The 26,219-nt window shown below is 42.6% G+C and overlaps 1 protein-coding gene across 12 annotated transcripts; it reads left to right on the forward strand.

Annotated features, from left to right (window-relative positions):
* The first annotated feature begins 2,797 nt into the window (after positions 1–2,797).
* On the forward strand, positions 2,798–25,496 carry zdhhc2 (zinc finger DHHC-type palmitoyltransferase 2). 12 transcript variants are annotated; one of them, XM_048971179.1, is made up of 15 exons: positions 2,798–3,130; positions 5,550–5,576; positions 6,719–6,813; positions 8,142–8,228; positions 10,196–10,316; positions 11,026–11,095; positions 11,196–11,228; positions 11,871–12,021; positions 13,652–13,784; positions 19,600–19,726; positions 20,236–20,328; positions 20,732–20,847; positions 21,479–21,805; positions 21,972–22,027; positions 23,345–25,496. In XM_048971179.1, exons 1-14 carry the CDS (start codon positions 3,004–3,006, stop codon positions 22,010–22,012), a joined length of 1,548 nt encoding a protein of 515 aa, XP_048827136.1. In that variant the 5' UTR covers positions 2,798–3,003; the 3' UTR covers positions 22,013–22,027; positions 23,345–25,496. The 12 variants fall into 12 exon arrangements, with proteins under 12 accessions (XP_048827136.1, XP_048827135.1, XP_048827138.1 ...); XM_048971178.1 differs by having other exon boundaries at positions 2,799–3,130; positions 21,972–22,033; XM_048971180.1 differs by having other exon boundaries at positions 2,800–3,130; positions 11,871–11,991; positions 21,972–22,033.
* The last annotated feature ends 723 nt before the right edge of the window (positions 25,497–26,219 follow it).

Below are 26,219 nucleotides of genomic sequence, written 5' to 3' on the forward strand. Positions count from 1 at the left end.
GCTCACCACAGCCGTCATGAATTATGCATTGGCCAGCACTATCACTCGCTCTTCATTACTTATGTCCTCACACAACCCATCTCTTTGGGGACACCAGGCAGCAGGTGGCAAGTGTTAGTTCAGCAGTCACTACAGGACTTTTCCCACGGCTCAAAGGAAGCAACATTTCCTGTGACTTAATTCAATATGATGGCTGAATGCTGTAGCTGTTAGAATAGAACAGAATAAAGTAGAATGGAATAATAGCCTTTATTGTGACTGCATGACATTCAATGGAATTTAAAAAGTGCTACTCTTGATCAATGCTAACTCAACAAACAATCACAGCAAGAACACACAATAAATGTAAAGAGGTTTTAAATGAAATAAGATGTAGCAGCTCAATAGGTACATGTGGGTATGAAAGATATGAATCCATTTATAGCAGTTTGAGGTCTGAACCATACAGTAAATATACACTTCAGGATATTACAGTATATACACTGCAGTGTCACAGACACAGATTAGAGTAATGGATGAGAGTGGGTTATAGAGTTCAATTTACATATAAGCCTTGGGAAGAAGCCATTTTTAAATATAGTGGTTTGTGTTTTAATTGACCTGTAGCACTTGCAGGAGGGCAACAGGTCATACATGTAGCGACCAGGATGTGAGGAATCTTTAATGATGCTGGTGGTTCTTCTGATGCAGCGAGAGCTACAGTAACAACGTCCAGTGAGGGTAATGTGATCCAGAGTGATCTCCAGCTCTTTGGGTAAAGTTGATTTTGTCTGATCAGAAAGCAAGTATGTAGTAATTTTACAAATAATTTTAAATACTGATTTTATTTCTCTAAACAAACTCCAATGCACTTCAACAGAGGTTCTGATTCGCCGCCTAATTGGCTCAAATCTAGGAGATACAGTTATAGACACCGACTAGGAGAAATGCCGGGCGATGGAATGGGAAAGGACGAGGGATGACTAACAGCGTCTTTCATCACATCCCTCGCCTAGTTGGACGCTGTGCTGTTCCTGTGCATTCTTTCTTGTCAGGCTTCTGTAGCACATTTCATCCCCGCATGTCAGAGAAGCTTTTTTTTTCCGCTGTGGGAACCTCCGAGGACACAAGGATGTTGATACTCACTGAGAAGGAATAGGCCGGAAAATACCTGCTTGTGCGGAGAGATGGAATTCATGGTGCTTCAGGTGTTACCGCACACCTTGGCGATGTGACATGCCACACTACAGCTTCATGCACATCTGGACCAGGTTCATACTACCTCTCCTTTTTTCCCAAAGCGTTTTTTGTTGTCATTAAAGGTGTAATTCATGGGATTTACTACATAACACTTTATAAAAGCTAAACACTTTTTATAGGTTACTGTAGGTGCCCAAATCTGTCCTGAGATTCAAATTCATACCTGTTTTGTTTCGTTTTCTCACTGCTATTAATATGCATCTGCGTATATTTATTCATGGTCTCGGAATGCTATTTCACTGCACCGACTCGCGTTCAGCCTTTTAACCACAGGAACATTGCCTCTGCATTTCAATCAGCCTACAGAATGAACACATCGCTAAAGCACTTTTCTCTATGCTGAGGGCTCAGAGCAAGTCATGTGCTACACTGTTTATATCACTGTTGAGTCTGAGCATAACATTATGTGCTTTGCTTGACTTATTACTTTTGTATGTTTGGAAACACGATTAGAACAAAGGGCTGCAGTAATTAATTGTTTTAGTTAGCGAGCACGTTAATAACAAAAACAGTTGCCTTTTGTCATGACTATTTCTGTCCTTCTTTTGATCGTTCTCATCCCCTGTAGTACATGGGAATGGTTCCGAAGATTTCGTTTGTTTTGGTTATTTTCTGTCAATGAGCACCATGAGTAATACTCTTTCTCTCTTTTTTTCTGCTGCCGAACACCACTTGGTTTCTTCCTCTGTATTGATAATGGGAACCTTTGACACTGGTCTCAGTCTTCTTGCCGTGGGCTCGACCAGTCATAGATCACGACCCGGCAACGAACCAGATGCACAGGAAGAGGATGATAATCAGGCTCTGCCAAAATACAGATCCTCTGTTGTCCAAGGAGTGTGAACTTTACTCCCACGCATACCACAGTTTTTCAACCTTTCAGATTCAGAATTATTTGAATTAATTTGAGGCTAAAATTGATGGGTAGCTAATGGTTACAAATAGGCCCTGTTCCACAGAGGACTAAGCCTGGATCACCGCAAGCCTAGCCAAATAATTATCGAGTTTATTCTAAATAGGAAAGAATCGAGGTAAAATGAGCACATATCGAACGATTACTCGCATACCCCTCCTAGCATTCCGGAGAAGCCCTACCCTACACCTCAGGTTTGGTTAAAATTAACTATGAATTAAACAAATGACATCATACTCAGTATTTCCGAGATACCTGCACAACAATATTATTTTAAAAAGAATTCTGCTTGAGCGTGGAGCCTGCCCCCTAATGAACAGTGATTCTCATATCCTGTGAATAGATAGAATATTATAATATACATCTAAAATATCTGAGACCATTTTCTCATGATAGCAGATGAGCTGGATTACTATCCGAATTATTACTTTAATTAAGCGGATAATAAGTATTATCCGGACCGGAAACCCTAATCCCATAGACAGTGTTTTCAGTCGTGTAGACGGTATGTGTTTGATACAGAGCAATATGGAGAGCTGAATTCTTAACAGTACTGCTGCAATCTGCTGGGTTTCGTTATTTATCCTACGATCGGGAGCCTCGCAGCTGTGCTGGACGCGCCGACGAAATGTGGTTCCGCTACTCTACATGCAGGGGACGGGCAGCAGCTAGGAGGCGTCACGGCGGCCCGCTGGGGGAATGGGCGGTACCGCTGCGATGGACGGAAGCGCGGAGGAGCGCACCAGCTAAATACTACGGGCTCTGCCATCTGGATGCTGCTCTCCAAACCAGGGGGAAAAGAGGGGGAAAAACTTCTTATTTATCTCGATTTGATGTTGTTTGAATAAAAGATGGCGCCGTCAGGCTCAAGGAGCGTTAAACGAAGCTGTCAGAGAGTTTTATACTGGATCCCAGTCCTTTTTATCAGCATCATAGTGGCTTGGTCCTACTACGCCTATGTTATTCAGCTCTGCATAGGTAAGGATACGATCCACCAGTAAAACTCAGCGCTGCGCATAAAATGCAAAGCGATGGAATTAAAAATATTATTTTAATTACTGATACATAATTTCAATGTATATTATTTCAGCATCTCATGTTTGTTGTTTATAACAAAGGGGCGTGTTAATTAGATCGCATCTTATAGATAAGGGCTGCTGGTTAAATAAGATGGGAATTTTTTTGTAACGAATCGGAATTGATGGAAGAAAAATAAGTTGCAGAAACGTAAAAGGAGTAATCAAGTTCTTTAATATTCGGAGATTGGTAGTTGCTTTGGTCTAAGACGAACTATCGACTATAATGTAGCTTTCAGTGTCGTTCTGTCTTTCTGTGTAAGGTGCGTGCTTAATTTTATAGCGGTTCTGTGCACGGTGCGTGTTTAATTTTAATCGGAGTAGATTCACCTTCTGCTTTCTCTTTTGGTCTCATTTTAAAGTTGTAGAAACCCACACATGAAATAAGTTTGGCTCGTAAACACCGTGAAGTTTGTCAGTTAGACACGGATGTAGTCGCACAGCAGGTGCGTTTGACATTTTATCACGGCAAAAATAATCCAGTGGCTCCCACAAGTGTCTCTGAATGATTTAGCAGACTCCCAGGATGCTTACCATCCCTCTGTGCACATTATTTCACAATATCGGATACAAGATTATGATAACGTGTTAATTCATCCATCTATATCACCATCCAAACACTGAAATTCAATTGCCCGAAACCTGCAAGAAAATTTATATTTTCCATGTCTTACTTAGTAGTTATCCCCTAAGTGTTGCAGATGTCATTAATAAGGCAGATTTTAAGAATTTTCCACTAACATGTTGGTCATCTTTCTTTATTTCTCTATATTTACTCAGTCAGTGGTTTAAATGCTTTTTTTCAAATAACAAAATGTATATCCCCAGCATAATTTGACAATTGTAATATTAAACACCATCCCTTACACATAAGCCTTAAAATAATCACAGAAACAGGACAGACCCCGAGCGCACGCTGGATCATTGGATGGAATCTCCTTTTTTTTGTGTGCTAGATGAGGACAAGATGGAGTCTCCCTGTCTGCTGGATAAGGGTTGTGTCAGGTGTTGTAACTGCCCATTGTTGATGAGGCAGAGGGGAGCGATTTCAATTTGAACTGCACTCCAAAAACGCGCTTAGTGGCTCATGAGAGAACATGCAATATGCTCCAGGCAGGGTGAGGTACAGCCAAGATACATCTGCTGTGGAAATCTGGTCATTTCCCTTATTGCATCCCAGCCTGACAGACCCATTTTCGATGACCGTGCTCCAGTGTTGTCACAGTAACCACACTATCCATCACATCAGCCAATGGGAAACCTTTAAAGGACTCTAGAGCTGTGCTATATAAAAGTAATTTTACAACCACACCAATGCTGGATGTGGTTTTGTAGCTGTACCTGATATTCAGTAATCTGAACAGGTAATGTTGATGTTAGTTGTAAAAGATCAGATTGGCATAGATTTGTAAGAGTAGTCATTTGCGGCAGTGCGTTGTCAGCCTCTCGGTTCTGTGCCGTGTTGACTGACAACTGAACAGGCTGCATGTGCTGGGTCTGATCCAAGGATCGTTCTGATTGTTTTGCTGTTTTTGCAACCATGTGTTTAGTCTAGCAGGTCTATTACTTTGCCTCATCATAATTAAAGTTTCTGCAAGTATTTACCATGGCTATTCAGTGTAGGCCTACTTTTGTATTTTCAAGGGGAGGTTTTCAAATGGTAACTGTCAGTCCCGGTGCTGTCTGTGTACTGACAGAAAATCAAAACTGTTTTCATTTTCCTCCCTCAAAATATTTTGCTCTGCACATACAGAGGCAGTCTGTGTGTGGGCTTGTGGAGTAACAGACTTTGTTTGGGATTACTGCGATAGCTTTTATTAAGTCAGGCCTTATCAGAAAAACAATGGAGCGACTGATTCTGCGGCTGATTATCGGCCTGATCTCCTCAGCTGACTGCCTACTTGGTAACCCGAGTGATCATATATACTAAGGATACAGACAATAAGGGTACAAGCACTCCTGGATACCATCTGCTTGGATTTATACCACTTGGGGATGACGCGCTGATTAAAGTGACGGTTCAGGGCTTTCCGAGGCGCAGTGCCTTTCGTCAGCATTACTCGTTTGCTAGATGCCACAGCGTTTTTAGTGGGGAGACACTGGAAACTGATTGAAGCTGGCACAGTGTTCTACGCACTCATACATAAAAAATACATAATATAGGTTCAGAGTATTCTGTATTACTTCCCTGCTTTTGCAAGCAGACAGGTAATAAATAGGTGTTACTCCTTTCAAGTGAAGGAGGACGTGGATGATTAAGATGTGAAAATCCAAACATCTCGACCAGAAACACGTGACACTGTTCTGTTAATCACTTTCAGAGTCCATGGAGAACACTGGAGAGAAAGGTAAGCCCTCAGTACATTTCAGTGCACCTGTAATATCATTATCTTACACAACTCCCTCCATGTCTGGAATGCTGTGTTCCTGTCACTTCTGGAAGACTTCCTGTCCTCTGGGCTTGTGCACCTTATGTCAGTGCTTAGCATTTCTCAGTCATCTGATTTAGCCAGTCACTGACTTAGCCAGGTACACTTCCTCCGCATTCGCCGAGGTAAGGAAGCCTCCCAATCCATACTCCACTGATTGCCTTTTAGTGCTATCGCGTTTTCAGTAGAAGACTAGGGTAGATTAATAAAACAGGAATGTAAGGAGGATCAAAAATCCCATTTAATCTAGATGATTATGTACACCTTAATATTCATGACTACAATTATTTGCCATCTGATTGATTTTACAAAGCCCCGCCCATCATGGGCACATTCTTAAAATTACTGCAACATCATAATAGTTTATTATACTTATGCTCATAATATTGAGTTCCTTCAGCAGTCAGCTTCTTTATAGCATTGCTGAGGTCATATTACCACACAGTCCTATCATCCTGTCCCTGTTCATCGTATCCATCCTATGTGGTGGACATACTCCCTCCCCCATCCTGACTCATCTAGGCTGCAATCATTCACACCCCGTTGCAAAAAACAACACCTGATTCATGCTTCAGCAGCCAATCAAGCAGCTGTATCAACCGCAGACACCGATGGCCCGACTCATGTCCCGGTATTGTCAGGTGGGATGGGTCTACAGGCTCCAGTGCTGTGTGTGTATTGTGGGTAAATGCATGGCCTGTCTTAAATTGGGAGTAGCAGTACTCGTTGAAAATTGGTGTCAAGTGAATATTTGGCTGTATTTAGTGGTATACGTTACCTACAAAAGGTGTAGAACAGTGTTTCCCAACCCAGTCCTAGGGGACCCATGGACAGTCCACATTTTTGCTCCCAGCCAATCAAGAACTCAGAAGACCTGGTACGGGAGTGTTGGGAGCTGGGAGGGAGCAAAAACGTGGACTGTCTGTGCGTCCCGGAGGACTGGGTTGGCAAACGCTGATGCAGAGGGATAGACGAACACCTTCTGGGACACCAGTGGTTATAACCTACGATAAAATAAGTAGAGTTTGTTCACTCATCTGGGTGTGTTTTTTGTGTTTTAGTCGTTTGCCTCCTGACGTATCATGTGCTGTTCATCATGTTCGTCTGGGCCTACTGGCAGACCATTTTCACCAAACCGATGACACCGGTAAAAGAGGTGCGTGACTGTGTGATGGGGGGCAGGTATCGCCGGGCAGAGTACAGGTGCTTGGGAAATCAGTATCATCACAGACTGTAGCTATGTCTGTAGCTTTAAGATGGTTACCAAGTCACCAGAAGGTCAGGACCGGGGGGTAGACGACCCTGATCCTAGAGTGCTGGTTTTCTAACAGGTTTTCTATACTACCTGATGAATTACTATCTGCCTGAGATCAGGGGTGTTTCCCAATATGCATATTTGACCATACTTGTGTTCTCATGTGCCCGTTTTACATCATCTTCCATTGCCAAAGACCAGTTCCAATACTGAGAACATTAGTACAGAGGATGGTACAAATCCCCGGATGCTGTTCTTGCCCCATTGTGAATATCAAAGATGCACTGGTTGCATACTCACCAAATGAGTACAATCCCACGATTCATTGCATCCTAAGATGGTTCTTGAGAAGACCACAAATACGATCTTTGTGTTCTTGGTATTGAGAAACACCCCATGTGCTTCCCAGAAATTAAGCTGAGATTTTACCCATAATGTTTATACGTTTATATTTGAAAATATATACATGAATGTCTGTTTTTTTGTTTTAGGCCATACCAAAGCAGGTGGGTTCTATTTTGGATTTTATTAATGAAGTTAAAATGGAAGTTCATAGGTGTGAATGATAAAAGGTCACAAAGGAGTGAAACGATGATATCGTGACTACGGTAAAAAATGACGTTTGGTTCCTCAGTTTTGTTTTTCATTGTTGTCTTGTTTACCGATTGTCTTATTTTATTTGTTTGTATCGTTAAATGGATAGTTGGTATACAAGTGGGAGCAATGTGCGATCCGAAGGTTGCTGGTTCAAATGAATCAGCTGACAGAATGATTTCGCAGTTGGACTCTGGATCAAGGCCCTTAATCCCAATCAATCCAGGGAGTGGCTAACCCTGCTTTCTCAACAGTACATTGCTTTGACACATCTACTTGTACCAAGTAAATCGTCACTGAACTGATATTATTCACCTACTGTAACTCCCTCAGGTAAATGGGAGTAAGGGGGGGTTCAGTGGAGGATTAATGTGTGCCAAGGATGTCTGGACATTCTGTCCTTTGCCTTTACCTTCCTGTTTACTTGACATTTCATTTTGGAGGTCCGTGTCAGGCCTGAAAATGGCTGTATTTTATATTGGGATTCATGTGTCTGGTACGTCCACCAATCCTCCTGATCCCTCCTGCCTCTTTATGCTGATGGCTATACAGGAAGTCGTGTTCCTGGAGTGGCTGGGTGGGAGGGCAGATGTCCCATAAAAGCATGTTTATCCACCTGTGTGCTCCTTTCTCAGGATAGGGTGGGAAGGAAAAGCCTTATTCGGTCATTTCTGCTGGGGAAACGGCAGAGAGGAGGGGAGACAGTACTATACTTCTCAAAGGTCTGTCACGTGTGTGTGTGAGATGTGGCTTGTACAGTAGCTTTGTTTTGCCTTCAGTTGCGGCACACTGGCTTTCACTTGGCTACATGCTGCCTCTGACTGACTGACTGAATGTCATGACCTTGCCTGTGGTGTTCTTGTGGTGTTCTTCAGGCAGTAGAAACTGTGTGATCTCTGGGTGCGCTGACTTCAGCTTATGTCTTATGGTTATTTTGTGATCGTTTGATTTCTCACGTGCTTCCGATCGTGCAGTTATTGTGGTTGTCGTGGTTGTTATTATTGTGTGGAAATTGTTTCTTTGTTCTGTCCTCACTCAATAGGTGGCATTATGCACCTCTATGCTGGACCGTGACCTGGCAGTAAATGGACCTAAGAAGGGTCTCAGTTCTCTTGGGAGTATGATGACACAAGCTACATGTCCAATAAAACTGCATGCAGGCTGTTAGCAAGGAGTGTAAATATCTATAAATACTGTTTCTTCTGTGTGCATATGATTTCTGTTGTGTTTTAATTTTGCATGTTTTTGTTTCGAACATTTTGTCCATAACTGCTTACAGGTGAAGGCTTTTAGTGACTTCCCAACAACAAAAAAAACATTAGATAGTAACTGAGTGGAATGAAATTGAAGAGATAAAAATTGTGTGAATTGAATATATAAGAAAAAACAACCCTTCATGACATAAGCTGTATGGAAGATCGGGCAACTGGTGTACAATAAAAAGGCAGGTAGTGGCTATAAATTTTTTATATAAGAGTCGTTGAACTTTATCTAATAGACTGTCTATAAAATCCATATTAAAATGAATTATGGTGCATGGAGATGAAGAAATGGGCTTCAAGTGCTTTCTTCACATTCGGGGGGGGGTGAGACCTGAGCGGGTAAAGAAGGTAAAATGAACTTTGCCCGGCCAGCAGCACCTTACAGTGGTGGAAGTGGGATGTGATAACTGGGCAGAACTGGGCTTCAGAGAGGATTAAATCCACTGGAGATACTGTAAAATTGTTATTTTCCTAAATATTTAATTCTGGGAGAAGGTGAGGGTCTTAGACATCGGTTAGTCTATCTGGTAGAATATAACTGCACAAGGAATCCTTTCCCTTGCTTTGTTACATCCTGCAACCCTTGGTAATTTTTTGTGATATTATTATATGACATTAATATTATTCTACTGATTAACAGATTAATTCTGTCCCCAGTTGAATTCTGGCATTTGTGATTCCAGTCACATCCTCATTACATCCGAATAGTTATATTATAGTCACTACCAAATTTAAACTATAATAGGCTATTCATTAAACTTAAATGAAATCTCGTTGTCATGATAGAACATTTAAATCACCCTCCTGGAGAGAAATAGCATTCCAGAAATGGAAATATCTCTATTTTGAAACCATTGTAGGTTGTTGTCTGCCATCCTAGCAATTATGGGCTTTCAGTTTTCAGTTACAGCGTATAAAATAACTCAGTGTGTAGATGCTATCTGGTTGTGCTAAAGCTCCATTAGCATTCCTGACCTGAGGGGAAGGGAAGTTGAAAGGGCAAAGTGAAAATGCACAAGCTCGGCTATAGAGGTTTGCCGTAGTACTGCTCACAGGTGACTTGAGAGCAGGGGCGTGGCTAGACTCTCGGGTCTCCCTGACAAAATGTCACCTTGGACCCAACCCTTGGGTTGCCACTTTCAAAAGTGATAAAAATTTGCTGGTGGGGGGGTGGAGGTAGAATAATGTTCTAGAATAGTGTTTCCCAAGCCTATAACTTGAAATCTATAAAGTGCTGGGTCCCCTGAATCTGCCAGGGTATCTGTGCCCCTCTGACGCCCCTGCTTGAGAGTGATCACATGTAATCTGAATGACTATTGTGAATTTTGTGAATGGTCAATGTGAGTGAATGAATGAGCATCAGTGATGAATGGCTGTGTTTGTTTGGAGTTACAGGTGAATTCTATGATGTCCATTGTCCTTTGCAGTTCCAGTTGACGCTTGCAGACAAAGAGATGCTGGAGCGGGAAGATCGCTCAGAGTCCCAGCAGGAGATACTGAGGAGGATCTCAAAGGATTTGCCCATCTATACGCGCACCATGTCTGGAGGTAGGAGATAGATTTTTACTGCTTTTGCCTTGAGCCTGTTCCTTTTTTTTTGCTATGACTGTTGCCACTCGAGTTTCTTACATTTTGTTTGAGCCGTTAAAATATGATATTGAAGTCCAAGACTGTCAAAGTTGGGAAGTAATCCATCCATCCATCAGCCACATCCAGTGAAAATGTATGTGAGGAGCTGCATAGGACGGAAGGCAGAGGAATGCCCTGTACAGGATGATATTTATAGTAAGACTATTGATCAGTGTCGCAACTCCATGTTCGGATCTGTAGCCTCATACATCTCAGGTTATGGGTTCGATTCCTCTCCTGTCTTTGATTGTGGACTTTTCCTTCCCGTATTTTTGCCGGTTTCCTCCTGCAGTCTAAAAACATGCAGTGATGTGAACTGTGCTCTCTAAATTGCCTGCTGTGTGTGACTGTTTGCCCAGAGATGGACTGACATCCCATCCGCTGTGTTGTACCCTCTGTTTCCTGGGATAGACTCCAGGCTCACTTTGACACTCTGCTGGATAAGCAGCTATGGAGGACGGGAGAATAAAAATCTGAAGAATTATTAATACCTATGGCAGAAATACCTTTTATTGCAGTACAAATTTCTGAACTAAAGCAATCAATGTGCCATTGTAAAATTAACATATTAGCAATGTGGGCGGGCTGGCCTTAATTTCTGTGTGCCTCCCTTTACATGTACATTCAGCTGTCCGTTACTGTGACCGCTGTCAGATCGTGAAGCCGGATCGATGCCACCACTGCTCAGTCTGTGATAAGTATGACTTGAAGCACGGCCCCTACGCCAATACCACGACCTTCCGTATGGATTTTTCAGGTCCACTGTGAGTGTGTAATCTCACCACTGATATTTCACAGGTGCATCTTGAAGATGGATCATCATTGTCCATGGTAGGTCTCCATTTTATGTTGTTTTTACTACTGTACATTTTCAGTTGTTTTTCATGTTTCATGAAGCAAGTGATTTAAAATCATGGCAAATAAGTGACATAAGTAATGTGATACACAGTCCAGTCAGTCTGAGCCTTCAGATTCTGACCAATGAAGGCAACCTTATGCTGAGCTTTACCATGTGTGAAAATTGGTCACGTGTTAATGTTATCCATGACTTAATTATGAGGAAGAAAAATAAAAATAATGTGATAGGAAATTAAATGCCACGTCATGTATTTACACAGTCCTCACTGTAGTTAAATGCTATAATTACCTTCAGTTGGCAGTAGTCGCCTAAAAATGAATCAACACTCAGGCATGACTAAATTGTGGTGAGATTGTTAAAGGAAAATACCACTGGATGGGATATTATTTTGTCAGAGGGTTTTGGTGGATTTTCTCTTTGAATCAAGTATGTTGTAGTAACATAAGTTCAGGGAGGTGTTGCTCCTGCTGGAAGGATTTCCGCAAATAACCTAATTAAATGTAATCATCAAGGTCCACCTTTTCCCTAAGAGTTCATTCTGCCTTCAGCATCATATCTGGTCTTGCCTGTCGTACTCACTGAGTCTGGTGCTCAGATGTATTTGTTTTTTCCAGGGTGAACAACTGCGTGGGATTCTCCAATTACAAGTTCTTCATTCTTTTCTTGGCGTATTCTCTCCTCTACTGCCTCTTCATCGCCGTTACCGACTTACGATTTTTCATCAAGTTCTGGACCGTAAGTTTTGGATTATTTCTGTCTTTCAAAGTGAGTAAAATCTAGTTAAAGTATTCTTAAAGTGCTTCATGAGTGACATGTACCATGACGTTTGACGTGCTATACCCATAGTATACCAGTACAGCCACGCATGCACACATGAATTCTGGGTTAGTATTACTACTAATATTCATTCAGGCTTTTCAGGAATGCTGCATAGATTTCAGTTACTTCTCATTTAGCTCTGTTTAAGGGTCGTCACAGCTGGGAGCAGACGGCAGCATTTTAACAATCACAGCAGGACATCGGTAATGAGATCATTAATGAGTTACTGCATGGAAAATGGCATATTATTACTACTGATTATTACTCTGCTCTGGCCGCAGAAATGATGTATTACCTCTCAATCATCGGGTATTTTTCCCCGTAAACTTCTTCATTTATAATTGGCAAGTAGGTATAAGAAAGAGGTTAATTTATATTTGCATACATGAGAGACTAGGAAAACTAGGTGAAATGAGCTACCAATTGAATTAATGTAATGTTTTTACTAGGGCTGTGAATTGATTAAAAAAAAAGAATCATACTATTTTTTTGCGATTAATCACAATTAATTTCGCCTAACATTAAAACTTATAATCATAAATATTTACACATTTACACATTGAATATCAAAATGTATGTACAATTAACACAAAGGGGAATATATGGGTTAATCTAACAAACTCATTACTGTAACAAATCATTGTTTTTCTGTTTTTAAAATTATTTTGACGAGAGACTCTTATTATTATACAACTTCATTGTTTAAATTTTAAATGACCCACATTTCAATATTTAATGGTGTAACTAAACTTGTGATGTATAGATTATATATTTTCAACAATAGTACTACTCACAAGCAAGTACAAGCTAAATTTTAATGCTTTCAAAAAGTAATTGAAAAGTCATATATCACATGTATATATAATTGCAGGTACTAATTAGATGTATTGACACACTAATTCTGACAGCATGATTGATCTGAAATATAAAACCTATTTGGCAAATGGCTCTAAAAACAGAAGCCGGACAACCACTGAAAGTGCGCTTAATAACATGAAAAATCTTACGGTTTTCAAAGCATAAGCTTTCAATAAAAGAAAACAAATACTGCAAATTACAATATTTTTATCCTATGGTCTCCTCCATCTGACAATGAAGAAAAAATTAAATTAGCAGGTGACATCAGCTTGTGAGATGCTAACTGAATATTTTTGTTTTAGCTCTGAAGCCTGGGATTCTGTGTAACATCACGACATAACTGTCGCTGTTTAAATCCAGGATGGAATATTATATTATAGGTTTTCTCATATTATTCTCGCATCAAAATGCTGCATGTGTTAATCAGATACAAAATAATCATGCATAATGACTTTAAAATTAATGCTATGCATTAGCACGATAAATTTCCAAGCCGTAGTTTTTGCATTGACTTTTCCTACTTCAAGGGAGTTTCCCTTCTTTTTAATAAATGCCTCTTCCTGGCTAGACCTTGTCCTGCGTAGGCTGTGCGTGAGGCACAGTTTACATGTCAGTGTTTATGCGTCTGCATGTTGCTGTTTCCACGTCGCCTCGTGACTGTGAACGTGAAACAACTGCTTCCTCTTCACACCGCGTCTGAGCGTGTCTCTTCCCACAGAGCGGCCTACCCGACACCCAGGCCAAGTTCCACATCATGTTCCTGTTCTTCGCTGCCTCCATGTTCTCTGTCAGCCTGTCCTCTCTCTTTGGATACCACTGCTGGCTGGTGTGCAGAAACCGCTCCACACTGGGTGAGCCGCCGCAGCCAGACCCCATGCAGATCCATAGAACCTGCTCCACGCAGGGTGAGCCCCCACAGAACCTGTTACACGCAGGGTGAGCCCCCACAGAACCTGCTCCACGCAGGGTGAGCCCCCACAGAACCTGTTACACGCAGGGTGAAACTCCCTATAGAACCTACTCCACACAGCGTGAGCCCCCAACTCCCCCGCCCCAGAACCTGTTCCATGCAGGGTGAACCCCCATATAGAACATGCAGCATGCAGGGTGAGCCCTGTCAGAGGGGGGTAAGCCCCCATCAGTCAGACCCAGACTCATTTCGCAGAGAGACTCCATCCTGGGAGAGCCCCCCTTAGCAAGACTATAAGCCTATTCACACCACAATGAAATGCCTTAATTATGGTGTCAGAAAGTGCACTACTGTAGTCCTGGGTATGACATTTACTGTAACTGCATCCAACCTTGCAAGTGGTCTTCCAACTTGAAATTATTTTGGGGTTGGTGCCAGGGATTGGCACTCCAGCCACTGTAAAGACATTTCACATAGCTCCTACAAAGCAGACAGGACTCTGCGGGAGTAGCTCTGCTGTAGCTGCCCACAGTTAGGCTACACACATGATGTAGGGGTGGGGGAATGCCCATCGGGAGCCTCATCCCTGAAAGACGAAACCGCCGGAGAGCCAGTGGGGTCAGACCTGTTGGAGATTAGAGTTGTCGTGGTGCTGAGGCGTTGCTCTGACCATGGTGAGTGCTGTCTCGATGAGGGAGACATTTTATTTGCAGCTTTGCTTGGTTGTGTATGGGTGCCCACGAGATGACTCTCCTTGGTCATGGGTGTTTTTGGTGCGACTACGAGCATCGACAGGCTTGGCTATGAGGATTGTGTTGGTCCCCAAGGGTCTGGCGACTGTGGTGAAAGTAGCTTCCTTGATTTTGCAAAAGGTCAGGGGTGCGGGTCACTAGATCCTGGTTCCAGCACCTAGAGCCTCATTGTTGGACTTGGTTCTCTAACACTGGTGGTGCAGCAAAGGAGATCAGTCACATCCTCGTGGGAAGACGCTGGAGGCTCCAAAAAAACTGCTGAGTCTACAGGAGTAGCCAGTTTATGAATTCTGACCACAGACTCATTGGTTTACTCTGAAAATTCAGCTTAGGTCCAGTAGGCTACCACCTACTAGGAGAATTAAGCGGAACCTGACTTGACTCCAAGATCAAGCTGTTTCTAATGAGTTTGCATGCAGTTTGTGTGAGGAACTTCCAGACTCAGGTGTGACTGCTGGAACTAATATGATACGGGAGAATTTACATGACAAGACCCTAAAGGTTGCTGAAGTTTGTGTTGGAGGTGCCAGTGTTCCCAGAAGGAGGTGTTTCATCTCGTAGAGCACTCTGGATATTATCGAGAGGAATCGCAGTGCATGGCTTAATGGTAACTCCGGCCTGTACCAGGAACTGAGACAGGCTCTGAGAGGGCTCTGAGGGCAGATAAGCAGTAGTTTGTTAGAGGAATCAGTAAGCAAGTGACACACCATCTTTGGTCTAGTGACCCATGTCCTGCTTACAGAGGAATCGAAGCATTATGCATATCTGAATCTGTTCCTCGGAGAGTCAGTGTGGGTGATGGAACGGTCCTTACGGATCATGCTGCAGTTGTGACCTGCTGAACCAGGTTCTTTGAGCAGTTATTTAAAGCTGACCCTCCAGCTATGACTCTATGACATATCTGGGTCCACAATTCTTGAGACTGATCCTCCAATTGGGTGGTTCACAGCTAATCTTACTGAGATCGCACAGGTGGTGAACCAGCTGAGGGTAGGGAAGGGCTGCTTAGTCGGGCTGTCCTCCTGGCATTGCAAGCAGTCTTTACTTCCATTTGGGAGATGGGTGTCATCCTAACTCACTGGAAAACAGGACTCCTTGTTCCTATCTGGAAAGGGAAGGGTGATTGCCCGGATTGCAGTAACTACAGAAGTTAACACTGCTCTGAATGCTGGATAAGGTCTTTGTTAGGGTCATGTTCAACAGGATCCATGATCTGGTCAACTTGCTCACCTACCAGCAACTAGAGCAGTCTGGCTTTACATGTACAGTAAGAAGTCTACCATTGCATCCTGGCACTAAGCGTTGTCATTAAGTGCAAATGTGAATATTGGCAGAGTTTCTTGCAGCCTTTGTCAATTTTCGTAAAACCTTCGACTTGATCGGTCGAGCTGCACTGTGGGACATCCTGAGACTTCGTGGGATCCCTCCAAAGTTGCTCAACATCATGGCTGGCCTGTACTGTACACTGGTACTATGAGTGCTGTGAAGAGAGGAGGGAGAACCTCTGCCTTCTTCCCAGTTGATTCTGTGGTTTGTCAGGGGTGTGTTGTTAGTCCTGTTCAATGCTTGCATGGACTGGCTGATGGACATGGTCATGGGGTCCAATGGTTGTGGGGCTTCTGTTGGTGAAGACAGATTCACTGATCTGTTCACTGAAGCTGTTATCTTCGCAAAGTCAATGGAGGATTTTATCGGGGCTCTCAAAAGACTGAGCAAGGAGAATAAGTGGCTGGTCTTGCTAGTGTCCTGGATAAAAACCAAGATCCAGACCTTTAATGATCTCTTTGGCACAGTCACCAGCAGTGTCTGTCTGAATAGATAATGCGAACCTCATCGAGAGGTTCATTTACCTTCATTTCTATGAAGTCAGTAGACAGATTGGGAGAGCATGGGGGGTCATGATATCGCTGTAAAGGGCGGTGTGGTGCTCTCAATATTTTTGTAAGAGGACTAGGGTCCATGTCTTTAGAGTCCTGTTGTTCACTGTTTTGCAGTATATCTGCGAGACATAAATGCTGTCCAGTGAGCTGAGAAAAAGACTGGGCTCCTTTATGTCTCTTCAGAGAATCCTTGGGTATCGTTGGTTTGACTTTGTCTCGAACGAACAGCTGCTCAGGGAGTCTCGAATGAGGCACATTGCCTGCATTGTGAGGGAGCGTCAGTTACGGAAGTATGGCCATGTGGTGAGATTCCCTGAGGGTGATCCAGGTCTTCTTGGAAAAAAGCCTCCTAAACCTATTGCCTCCTTTGGTCTGTTATCATTCCAATATGCTGCTGCAATGGCTGAAACTTTTACAGAAATATTTAAAACTGGCTAAATTTATATCTGTCAAGGCTTTCAAGGGCCTACTTAGGAACATTTTTTATGACGTGCAAATGTGTTAACTCTATTTTGTTATCGTTCTCTTTAAAATGTTTCTTTCTATATATATATATATACATATACCAGCAACTAGATACATATATATATATATATATATATATATATATATATATATATACACATATACCAGCAACTAGATACATATATATATATATATATATATATATATATATATATATATATATATATATATATATATATATATACATACACACACACACACACACACATTACAAGTGCTTTCTGGTGGGGTGGTGCAGTGGTTATCACTGCTGCCTCACAGCAAGAAGGTCCTGGGTTTGATCCCAGGGTGGGGCACAGGTGCCTTCTGTGGGGTTCGCATGATTTGCCAGGGGCTCTGGATTCCTGCCATGGTCCAAAAGTGTGCAGGGCAGGTTGACCGGCGAGTCTAAATTGCCCCTGTGTGTGTCTGTGTCTGTGTGTACCCCGTGGTGTGTTGGTGACTACCCAGGGTTGGTGCCCCTTGTTCCTGGGATAGGCTTCATGACCCCAGTTGGGATTAAGTGATTACAGTGATGGATGGATAAAAATTGGTGTGGACCCACAGCAGCTGGACCAGGCCAAAGGATCGGCCACAAAACACCTGGCTGCAGCAGATAGACAGGCATTTCTGGAAGGTGGGACTGGACTGCATGTTGGCCTGGGGTAGGATTTCCAAATGGGATCCTGAGATGTTTTATTATGTGGTGAATGTGGCAATGTGCTATGCAAGTACATGCCCTTCAAGCTAACCTGACTGAATGTGCACCTAGAACTGTGTGGTTAAATTATTACCCCTGGTTCATGGTAATGTTGGATTTGTGTAATATAGGGCAGCAGGACACAGGGTGGTGACGGAACAGGGTGAGAGCCTTGTTGTCCTCATTCAGTGTTACGTTGCCTTGAATCATTGCTACTGAACACAGTACAAATTAGGGCTACAGAGAAGAGCAGCTGTTTATGCTGGCATCTTACCGGTTTGTGAGGGCTATTCTTAGTCTGCAGTGACATTTTCTGATGTGTACGTACAGTGGCAGGGCTCACTAAACCAATGTTTCCCAACCCGGTCCTTGGGGACCCTCAGACAGTCCATGTTTTTGCTTCCTCACAGTAAGGAGCAAAAATGTGGACTGTCTGGCAGAGGACCAGGTTGGGAAACACTGCTCTGAACAGCTGTAGGGTAGATTTTTGTTACAGACTCTGCAAGGAGGTCTGACTACAGAAAGTCTGGGGATTTACTTTTACCTTTGCGGTATTTGAGGAGATGGGGACATTGTTATATGCAGTGAGTGCTATAAGACTTGGTTTTCTGAACCTCCAAGGGCTTGTTTGATAGTACACATCCTCCTCACTGCATTTTTAGCTCTGCAACATTAAGAGATGTCTGACACTTTCAAGAGCGCAGTAATAGTTCGGCATTTATAGACAGGTAAGAGTTCAGAGCTTTTTTAAGTCTGTGTTTATAAGGTATGGAAAATCCAGGACTTACCCCAAATAGGAGCCTCTTAAAAGGGCCCAGCTGATGTTCTGTGAGGATTTTTCACTTTAATTGTTATGCCTGCCTGGGTTTTTTTTTTTTACTTTGATAAGAGCCAAACAAGAACATCTCTTCCCTAAAGAGCAAACAGTCACACACATTTCAGTAACTCAGGATTTTCTGTCGTTTTTGGCTGACAGATGTGTGATTGACAGAATCTTGAGCTTTTTTGTTCGGGTTTGGAAGGTCGTTATTTAAAATTCTGGGCTGGCAAAGTGATGTTACTGTTGGGTCCCTGAGCAAGACCCTTGGGTCCTTTTGCTGTTGGGCTGCTGGATCCTGACTGACGCTGATCTCTGACCCCAAAACTTCCTCTAACTTATAAATGTGTCTGGGTGTCTCAGGAAGACCAAGATGGGATAGCCAAAAACACAACTACCCCAAGGTGATGAATAAACCATCAGTATTCTATTCTATGGAAAATGATTCAAGGGCAATCTCAGCATAATGTATATTTTCTCACCACAAAGTTCTACAGCCTAAAGAACCACAGAACCACCTGTGACACACTAAAGTCCAGTATTTAAAAAGTACCACAGAAAGGGACACTGGTTGTAAATCGACACATGTAGTAACACTAAGTGGGCAGTTGAGTCTGCACTGGAGGTTGGCTGAGGTTTTTGATTTGTAACATTCCAGTTGGGGTGGTATGGTGACATAGTGGTTAGCATGGTCACCTCGCACCACAGGGACCAGCGTTCAAGATTCCACCCCAAATGTGTGGAGTTTGCATGTTCTCCTCATGTTGTTGTGGGGTTTCCTCTGGGTACTCCGGTTTCCCCCCACAGTCCAAATATATGTTAAGCTGAATTGGAATTACCGAATCGCCCGTAGGTGTAAATGGTATGTATGTACCCTGCAATGGGGTCATGCTACATCTTGGGATATTTGCTGTCTTGGACCTGTTGCTTCTCGGAGGGCTAGACTTCCACGACCCTGCATAGTGGGTGCTGAAAGCAAATTAATTTTTGAGGTCTCATTGTAACCTTGTACTGGGTAAATAGTATGGAAAACTGGATTGCTCAATTGTTAGTAAATACAATTGCGAGTTGATTTTATCTTTCATCCACCATTATTGTTCCAGAGGCCTTCCGAGCCCCAGCCTTCCACGATGGCGCAGACAAAAACGGCTTCAGCCTGGGCTTCAACGAAAACTTTCGCCAGGTGTTCGGCAATGATAAGAAGCTCTGGCTCCTACCTGTCTTTTCCAGGTAAAAATCTCTCCCGGTATGTAAGTGGCATTTGGCTGACACGATAAAACTGTCCGCCGTGCCGTTCGTCATCGTTGCAGTCCTCTATTTCATGGAGGGTTCTGCAGATCCCAAGCAGTATTTCCACAGAAAGAAGTAATGGCTGAGTTTCATAATACAGGCAATATTGAATTAATCACTCAAGCTGTATGCATCAGTAGTCTGTCTCCTAGGGGTTTATTTCCAGAGGGATGTGGTTGCCAATGTCATCTAATGAGAAATAGTCTAAGACTCATGTTATCTATGAGGCCAGAAGCTACTCATACCTACTCATTACCCCAAAATAAATCAACATTATGCATTGAACTGTCATTTCCAACCTGTTAGATGAATTGATTCTTTTAATGATCGTACTTGTAGTAGCTTAAATTTGTGGTTATTCACCTAGTGTTGATCTTTGCAGTCTGAAAGTTTCTGTGATGGTAGAAGGGGAGTGTTTAGCATCATGTTTCCGCGTGTATGTTGTGCAGCCTTGGGGATGGCTGCTCATACCCCACCAGCCTCGTTAAGCGGGATGCCGAGCAGCCGCCCATACCAGCTGGACACAATTCACCCACCCAGAGGTGAGTGTGCACTCATGGGAGTTTTACTTACACAAAAATGCTCTGAGGTCAGAGAGAAAAATGATTGGTTCAGAGAGATAACCAATCAGATTGTAGAGGAAGTGGGTCCAAGCAACTAGGGGAGGCAGGTCCAACCAGTCAGATATCTCTACAATCTGATTGGTTATCTCATTTAAATCAGGGCTTGAAAAGTTACTGTTTGCTGCAGCTTTTCAAAAGTTGAATTGACAAGAGTTTTTTCATGCACTGCCACTAAAATGTAAATTTTAAAGTTAACTGTTTGTTTTGGCTGTCAAATTTCTGTTTTTATTGTCTTTTAAATGTTATTTTTGAATTGACTTGCATTTGAATTGTAGTATATGAATAAACTTGCCTCACCTCTTCACATTTTAATTCTCTCCAGTACTGGTGATGCCCCCCAGTTTCCTGCCAAGCCACTAAGGGAGTCCCAGAGTCGTCTCCTTCCTACGGGCCATTCTTGGACGAGGAATGAGCAGGTCGAGGATCAGGACACGCGCGGTGAGGTCACTTACAGCACAGGCCTGGTTGCAGAAACTAGGGGTAGAAAATACATGGTTAGACCCAGTGATAAATCAGCTTAAAGTACACAATAAACCAGCGAAATCTGCCTCAGGAGGGAGTCTAGTCATATAAATCATTACTTGCTGTCTACAACCATTCTCCAGTTATGATAAATTATTCATGTAGCTTTTTGTAAGCCATATTATTCGTTCTCATTTGAAATTCTTTTTTCCCCACATACAGTATTTGCATAGTAATTTTATAACTGCAAATCTGACAAAATACTCTCATCTGATCCCAAGAAATGCACCTGATTAAAAATATGGCTGTCATCACCATGGCAACTGACACAAATCAGCAGAATCAACAGATTCATAGTTACTTTTATTAGTTACAGACAGTGTGAAACAGATGATATGATTCATCGTACTAGTCCTGTTGTTGTACTTCATAGTGGAGTTCGACGAAACATTGTCTGGGCTGTCCAGGGGAAGCTGTCATTTTAGGCTGCTTAACCTTGGAGTAGATGCATCCTATTATAAATGTCCATCCATCCATCCATCCATCCATACCTCTGCTGCTCATCGGGTGTCAGGTCATTGGGGCACTCACCTGCCACCTCCTCCAGGTCCTCGGGGGAGTTACCAAGGCATTCCCAGAGCAGCCGAGAGATATAATCTCTCCAGTGTGTCCTGGGTCTGCCCCGGGACCTCCTCCCAGTTGGGCATGCCCGAAACACCTCCCCAGGGAGCCGTCCAGGAGCCAGCCGAAACTGGATGCTCGGACCACTTCAACTGGCTCGTTTCGATGCGGAGGAGCAACAGCTCTACTTTGAGATCATTCCGAATGCTTGAGCATTCTGCAGAGCCCAGACACCCTGCGGCGGAAACTCATTTCTTCCACTTGTATCAGCGATCTCATTCTTTCGGTCACTACCCAGAGCTCATGACCATAGGTGAGGGTAGAGATTGACTGGTAAAATTTGGCCTTCCAGTTCAGCTCCCTCATTACCACAACAGAACGGTATAGCGTCCACAACTCTGCACCCATTTGTCTGTCAGTCAGTAAATGTTAAATAAATATTAGTAGCTCAAATGCTCTTTGTTTGTTTTGTGTTTTAGGTACAAGCAACCCAGCCATGACTATAGAAAATGAGACTTAATTTTTTAACCTGGAGGTAAAGGTGGGTCACTGTTTCACTCAGAATTCAAGGATCACATTATACAAAATTCAGGCTGCTCCAGAGATCGCAAACATAATGAAAGAATGACTGATGTGATTGAGAAATCATATCCACATTTTGACTACATATCCTAGCTAGAATTTTTCCAGTTTGTATATCGTATACGTCTAACATCGGATGTTTCTGGCATGAATACAGAATACAATTGAGTACAATTTCTGAAGATCAGGAGGAAGGATTTGAGAGCGTAATGGCTTGTTTTTCTGCTAGCTGGTCACTGATAACGATCCCAAAGTTTCACAATGCCTGATTAGGCAGCACCAAGCGATGGATGCTTCAGGCATATCCGTTTCCTTGCATATAATTGCAGCTTTTGAACACGATATGTGGGAATGAGGAAGCAGCGGCACTCATAAAGCACAGGATGCTGTTTGGGTTTGGGATATGAATGCTGAAATGCATTGGGGGTTGGCCCCCAGGGTGCAGATAACATCACTGAAAGGGAGTACAAGGTAATATTATGACTATTACTATGAAACACAATCGGGCCACTCAGCCAGAGCAATGACTGAATCTATCCTCTTGAAGTAATCTCTCATTTGTGTAAGTACTGTATATCACAAAATCTTTAAAACATTGTATAAAATTCTAAAAAAAAGGCACAAAAGGGACAGAATTTGCATTTTTTGAAATACAAGCCAGATATTGGGCTTTGTTTACGCAACATGAATAATTCACACACTAAATCCTCAAGGCCTGGGGTGAGCAATCTTATCCGGAAAAGGCCATTGTGTATGTGCATTTCCGCTGCAACTCCCTAATTAGATTACTAATTGGAGGTTGGATTGGATGAAGGGTCTTCACACCTGGGACTGACCAGCTGACATAAAGGTTATCCCAAAAACCTGCATATAGCCTGGTCCTTTGCAGATAAGATTGCCCGCCCCTGCTCAAGGCACAACAATGGTAAGTTAAATTGCAATTTTAAAAGTCTGTTATCTTCAAGTCAAGAGGCACACTCAAAATATAAATCATGCGTCAAAATGTGATGTCACTGAATCCCCATTTTACTGGAAAGGTTTATCTGTACAACTTGGGTAAAGTGATGATCCTGACTGGAAAAACATCCAGATTAGGAGAATGTGATTGCCTGTTTTGACACATGAAGGCATTTTTCGTATGTATTCATTTGTATTTTTAGCATTTCATCCCAAGTGCTGTCCACGTACTGCAGCTCTTATGAAACAGAGCTGTCTACCTGATCCGATGTCCACCCCCCCAACCCCCCCATGTTCTCCTCTGTGTCCACAGCCTCCAGACTGACAGCAGAGGGGTCCGATCAGCCCCCGCGCTCACCAGCCTGCGTAGGCACATGTCACCTGTCTGCGTGTAACTCTGCCATCGCCTGTCTGGGTGTCTCCATGCTCCTGCTCGAACGCAGTAAAAAAAAAAAAAAAAAAAAAAAACAGGTTTACGTCCTCTGTGTTCTTTATTTGCCAAGAAAGCAGCCGTGTAGCGTCCAGTTGGGGCCTGTGCTGCAGCCGTAGGGAGCAGGATGAGCCTGAAGGCCAGGCTCATTTCAGGTAACGCAGGGACCAGGCTCATTTCAGTTAACCCAAGGGCCAGGCTCATTTTGGTTACACCAGGAGCCAGGCTCATATATGTTAACTAAAGGGCCAGGCTCATTTCAGTTTCACCAAAAGCCAGGCTCATTTTGCTTATCCCAGGAGCCAGGCCTATTTCAGTTACACCTACAGTCAGGCTCATTTTAGTTACAGCAGGAGCCAGGATCATTTCAGTGACAGGTAGCAGTTAAGAGTTGATCAATCGACTCTTGAGTTCTTGAAACAAAATGACTGTAATTTATTTAAATGAGAAAAGCTGTCAGTTTAATAACTGGAATATTTGACAATACCTGGATGTTCTGTCAATGTTATCTAACATTGTTTTATATATGCATCTTTTTATACTTGTGAATTGCTTACATCAGAGTAAGATAAAGCATAAAGCGATACACGAGTCAGATAATTTCAGCAGACTCCCATGAGCCAAATAGGGATGCAAGATTATTTGTATACTGTAGCATCAAGCTGAATTTTCTTGTGTGATAATATATTGAAAAGAGCAAATCTAGCATATTAAACATCTGGGAAGGCCACAGGTGCTTTGGTTTTTACAGGAAGACTGTTTCGTGTTTCCACCATTACGGAGCTTGCACAGTATCTGTGACACTGCAGCTGCTGAAAATTTAATTGGAGACGTCCTGGCTGGTTCATACACCAGGCCCTCTCTGCCATGCCTGTTTTAAGTGAAATCGTGTTGAGGTACCCCGTGTTCCACCCGGTATCCAGGGATGGTTCACAAGAGGACGGCTACATTATCTGGTACTGCTGATCTGGGGTTTGTTTTTCCCGCACGTGGACTGTAGGATTTAAACAGGAAAACGAGATTCAGCTCTTCCATTTTTCTAAGGCTCCTGGCCTCCAATCAGCACTGCATGACGCTTGATGTAATTCAGTTGATGTTTTAAGCAGTAATGCTACGTCGTATGGTGTAAATTGGGACGTGTGGCCGTGTATTCCCCATATGTTCTTTCTGTACTTCTTCATGCTAGTGGAAAGGACACCAATCTGGACCATTATTCTAAATTAGACACGGAACAGCACATCCGTTTGCCTGTTTGACTATTCCATACCTGAGACGTGGGCGTGAAGCCTCGATCTGCGGGGTGGTTGTGCAATCAGCTGAGTATGAGCTGTTTGTATCACTGCATATAGACGATACACACCTAGAAGAGACTCCTCCACAGCGATGTGTGGGCTTCCAGGTGAGCTGGTGGCTCCGAGGGCTCCCTGCCTCAGCTGAGTCATCCACTGACAGAACCTTTGTACTACAGGGTCTCGTTGATTATTTAGTTTACTTGCGTCACAAGGTTTCAATTGCCCAGCTGTCGCTGCCTGTTAGTAGCCTGGCCAACATCAAGTTGGGTGAACTTAAGCATCGTATAACGAACGACTGGCTATCGTGGTTACAGAAGCGACATGGGACAAGAGCCGCGGCCGTTCGTTTAGGTCTAACCGTGAGAAACCATGCTAAATTATTATTTCATTGTTATCAAGTATATCCAGATAAATGACACTGCTGATTCATTCCAAGAATTAAGAATTACTTGTATAATGAATACTATGCCATGTAATTTACTGTGAACTGTTAAAAAAATGTTTGGTTTTGTTACACTGAGGAATGCTGCACTTCTTTGAGAAACTTGTCTTACTATGTATGCTTTTACCAGATGCAATCGGTGTATTACACAGTAGTAAACTATATAATCTATTTTTGTATGGTTCTATTCATTGGTGACATACAGTTTTTTCCCCTTGGGCATAATTGTTAAGGCTGTTAAATGTGTGTCATGCCTTGTACAGAAAAGAAATAAAGGCTGGTGCTCAAGTGTTCCTTTTTAGCAGTTGTGAAGCTGATGAATTTGTGGACAGTCCAATCAGCCTTAAGAATCAGCCTGTTACTTGCATCACAAATCTTCACTGTCCAATGAAATCCGTCCACTTTTTGACAATTGTGACCATTCTCCGGTCTACTGATAGCATGACATCAAAACTGATCAATGAAAAGTTGTTTCATGAAGTAATCCGTTTCACTAGCATCACTAGTATTAATTTATGTTCATACTAGTTAACACTAGTATTCATGATGGCCCTGGAATACTGTGTGTCGCTAACTTTACCAGGTTAAAGTTGAGAGCTAGATAGCTAGCTAAATAATATTAATTGGGTATATAAAGCAAGAATAGTTTGTATTTTGACACTGACATACACTGTATGCATCTTGCTAACAACAGTCCACGCAGGTCCATTTTAATCATTAAACCATTCGCTTCTATATGTGATGTTTTAATTCCTGAGAAATGTGTTTTTTCACCGAACAGCAATGACATAGAACAGAGGTGCCCAAACAGTCGATCATGGAGTAACTCTCAATCGATCGCGAAGTGATTTTTCAGTATGCAACTAATCGTGTACTGTAAACATTTAGTACGTAAACATGTCAGAAGCCAGAATGTGAAAAACATATTTTCATTCAGAGTCGGAAGAGGATTATTTTTTTGTTTACTCAAATTCGAAGTCCATATGTCTTATACGCAAGGCGAGTGTGGCTTTACTGAAGAAGA

The sequence above is a fragment of the Brienomyrus brachyistius genome, chromosome 12 (assembly GCF_023856365.1).
Source record: "Brienomyrus brachyistius isolate T26 chromosome 12, BBRACH_0.4, whole genome shotgun sequence".
Classification (NCBI taxonomy): domain Eukaryota; kingdom Metazoa; phylum Chordata; class Actinopteri; order Osteoglossiformes; family Mormyridae; genus Brienomyrus; species Brienomyrus brachyistius.

Bases quoted from the DNA above. Each gene is read 5' to 3' on its own strand.
- zdhhc2 (XM_048971179.1), top strand. From the start codon at position 3,004: ATGGCGCCGTCAGGCTCAAGGAGCGTTAAACGAAGCTGTCAGAGAGTT. The intron at 11,229-11,870 runs GTAGGTCTCCAT...TGTTTTTTCCAG, and splicing joins ATGGATCATCATTGTCCATG to GGTGAACAACTGCGTGGGAT. The intron at 21,806-21,971 runs GTGAGGGTAGAG...TTTGTGTTTTAG, and splicing joins CCCAGAGCTCATGACCATAG to GTACAAGCAACCCAGCCATG.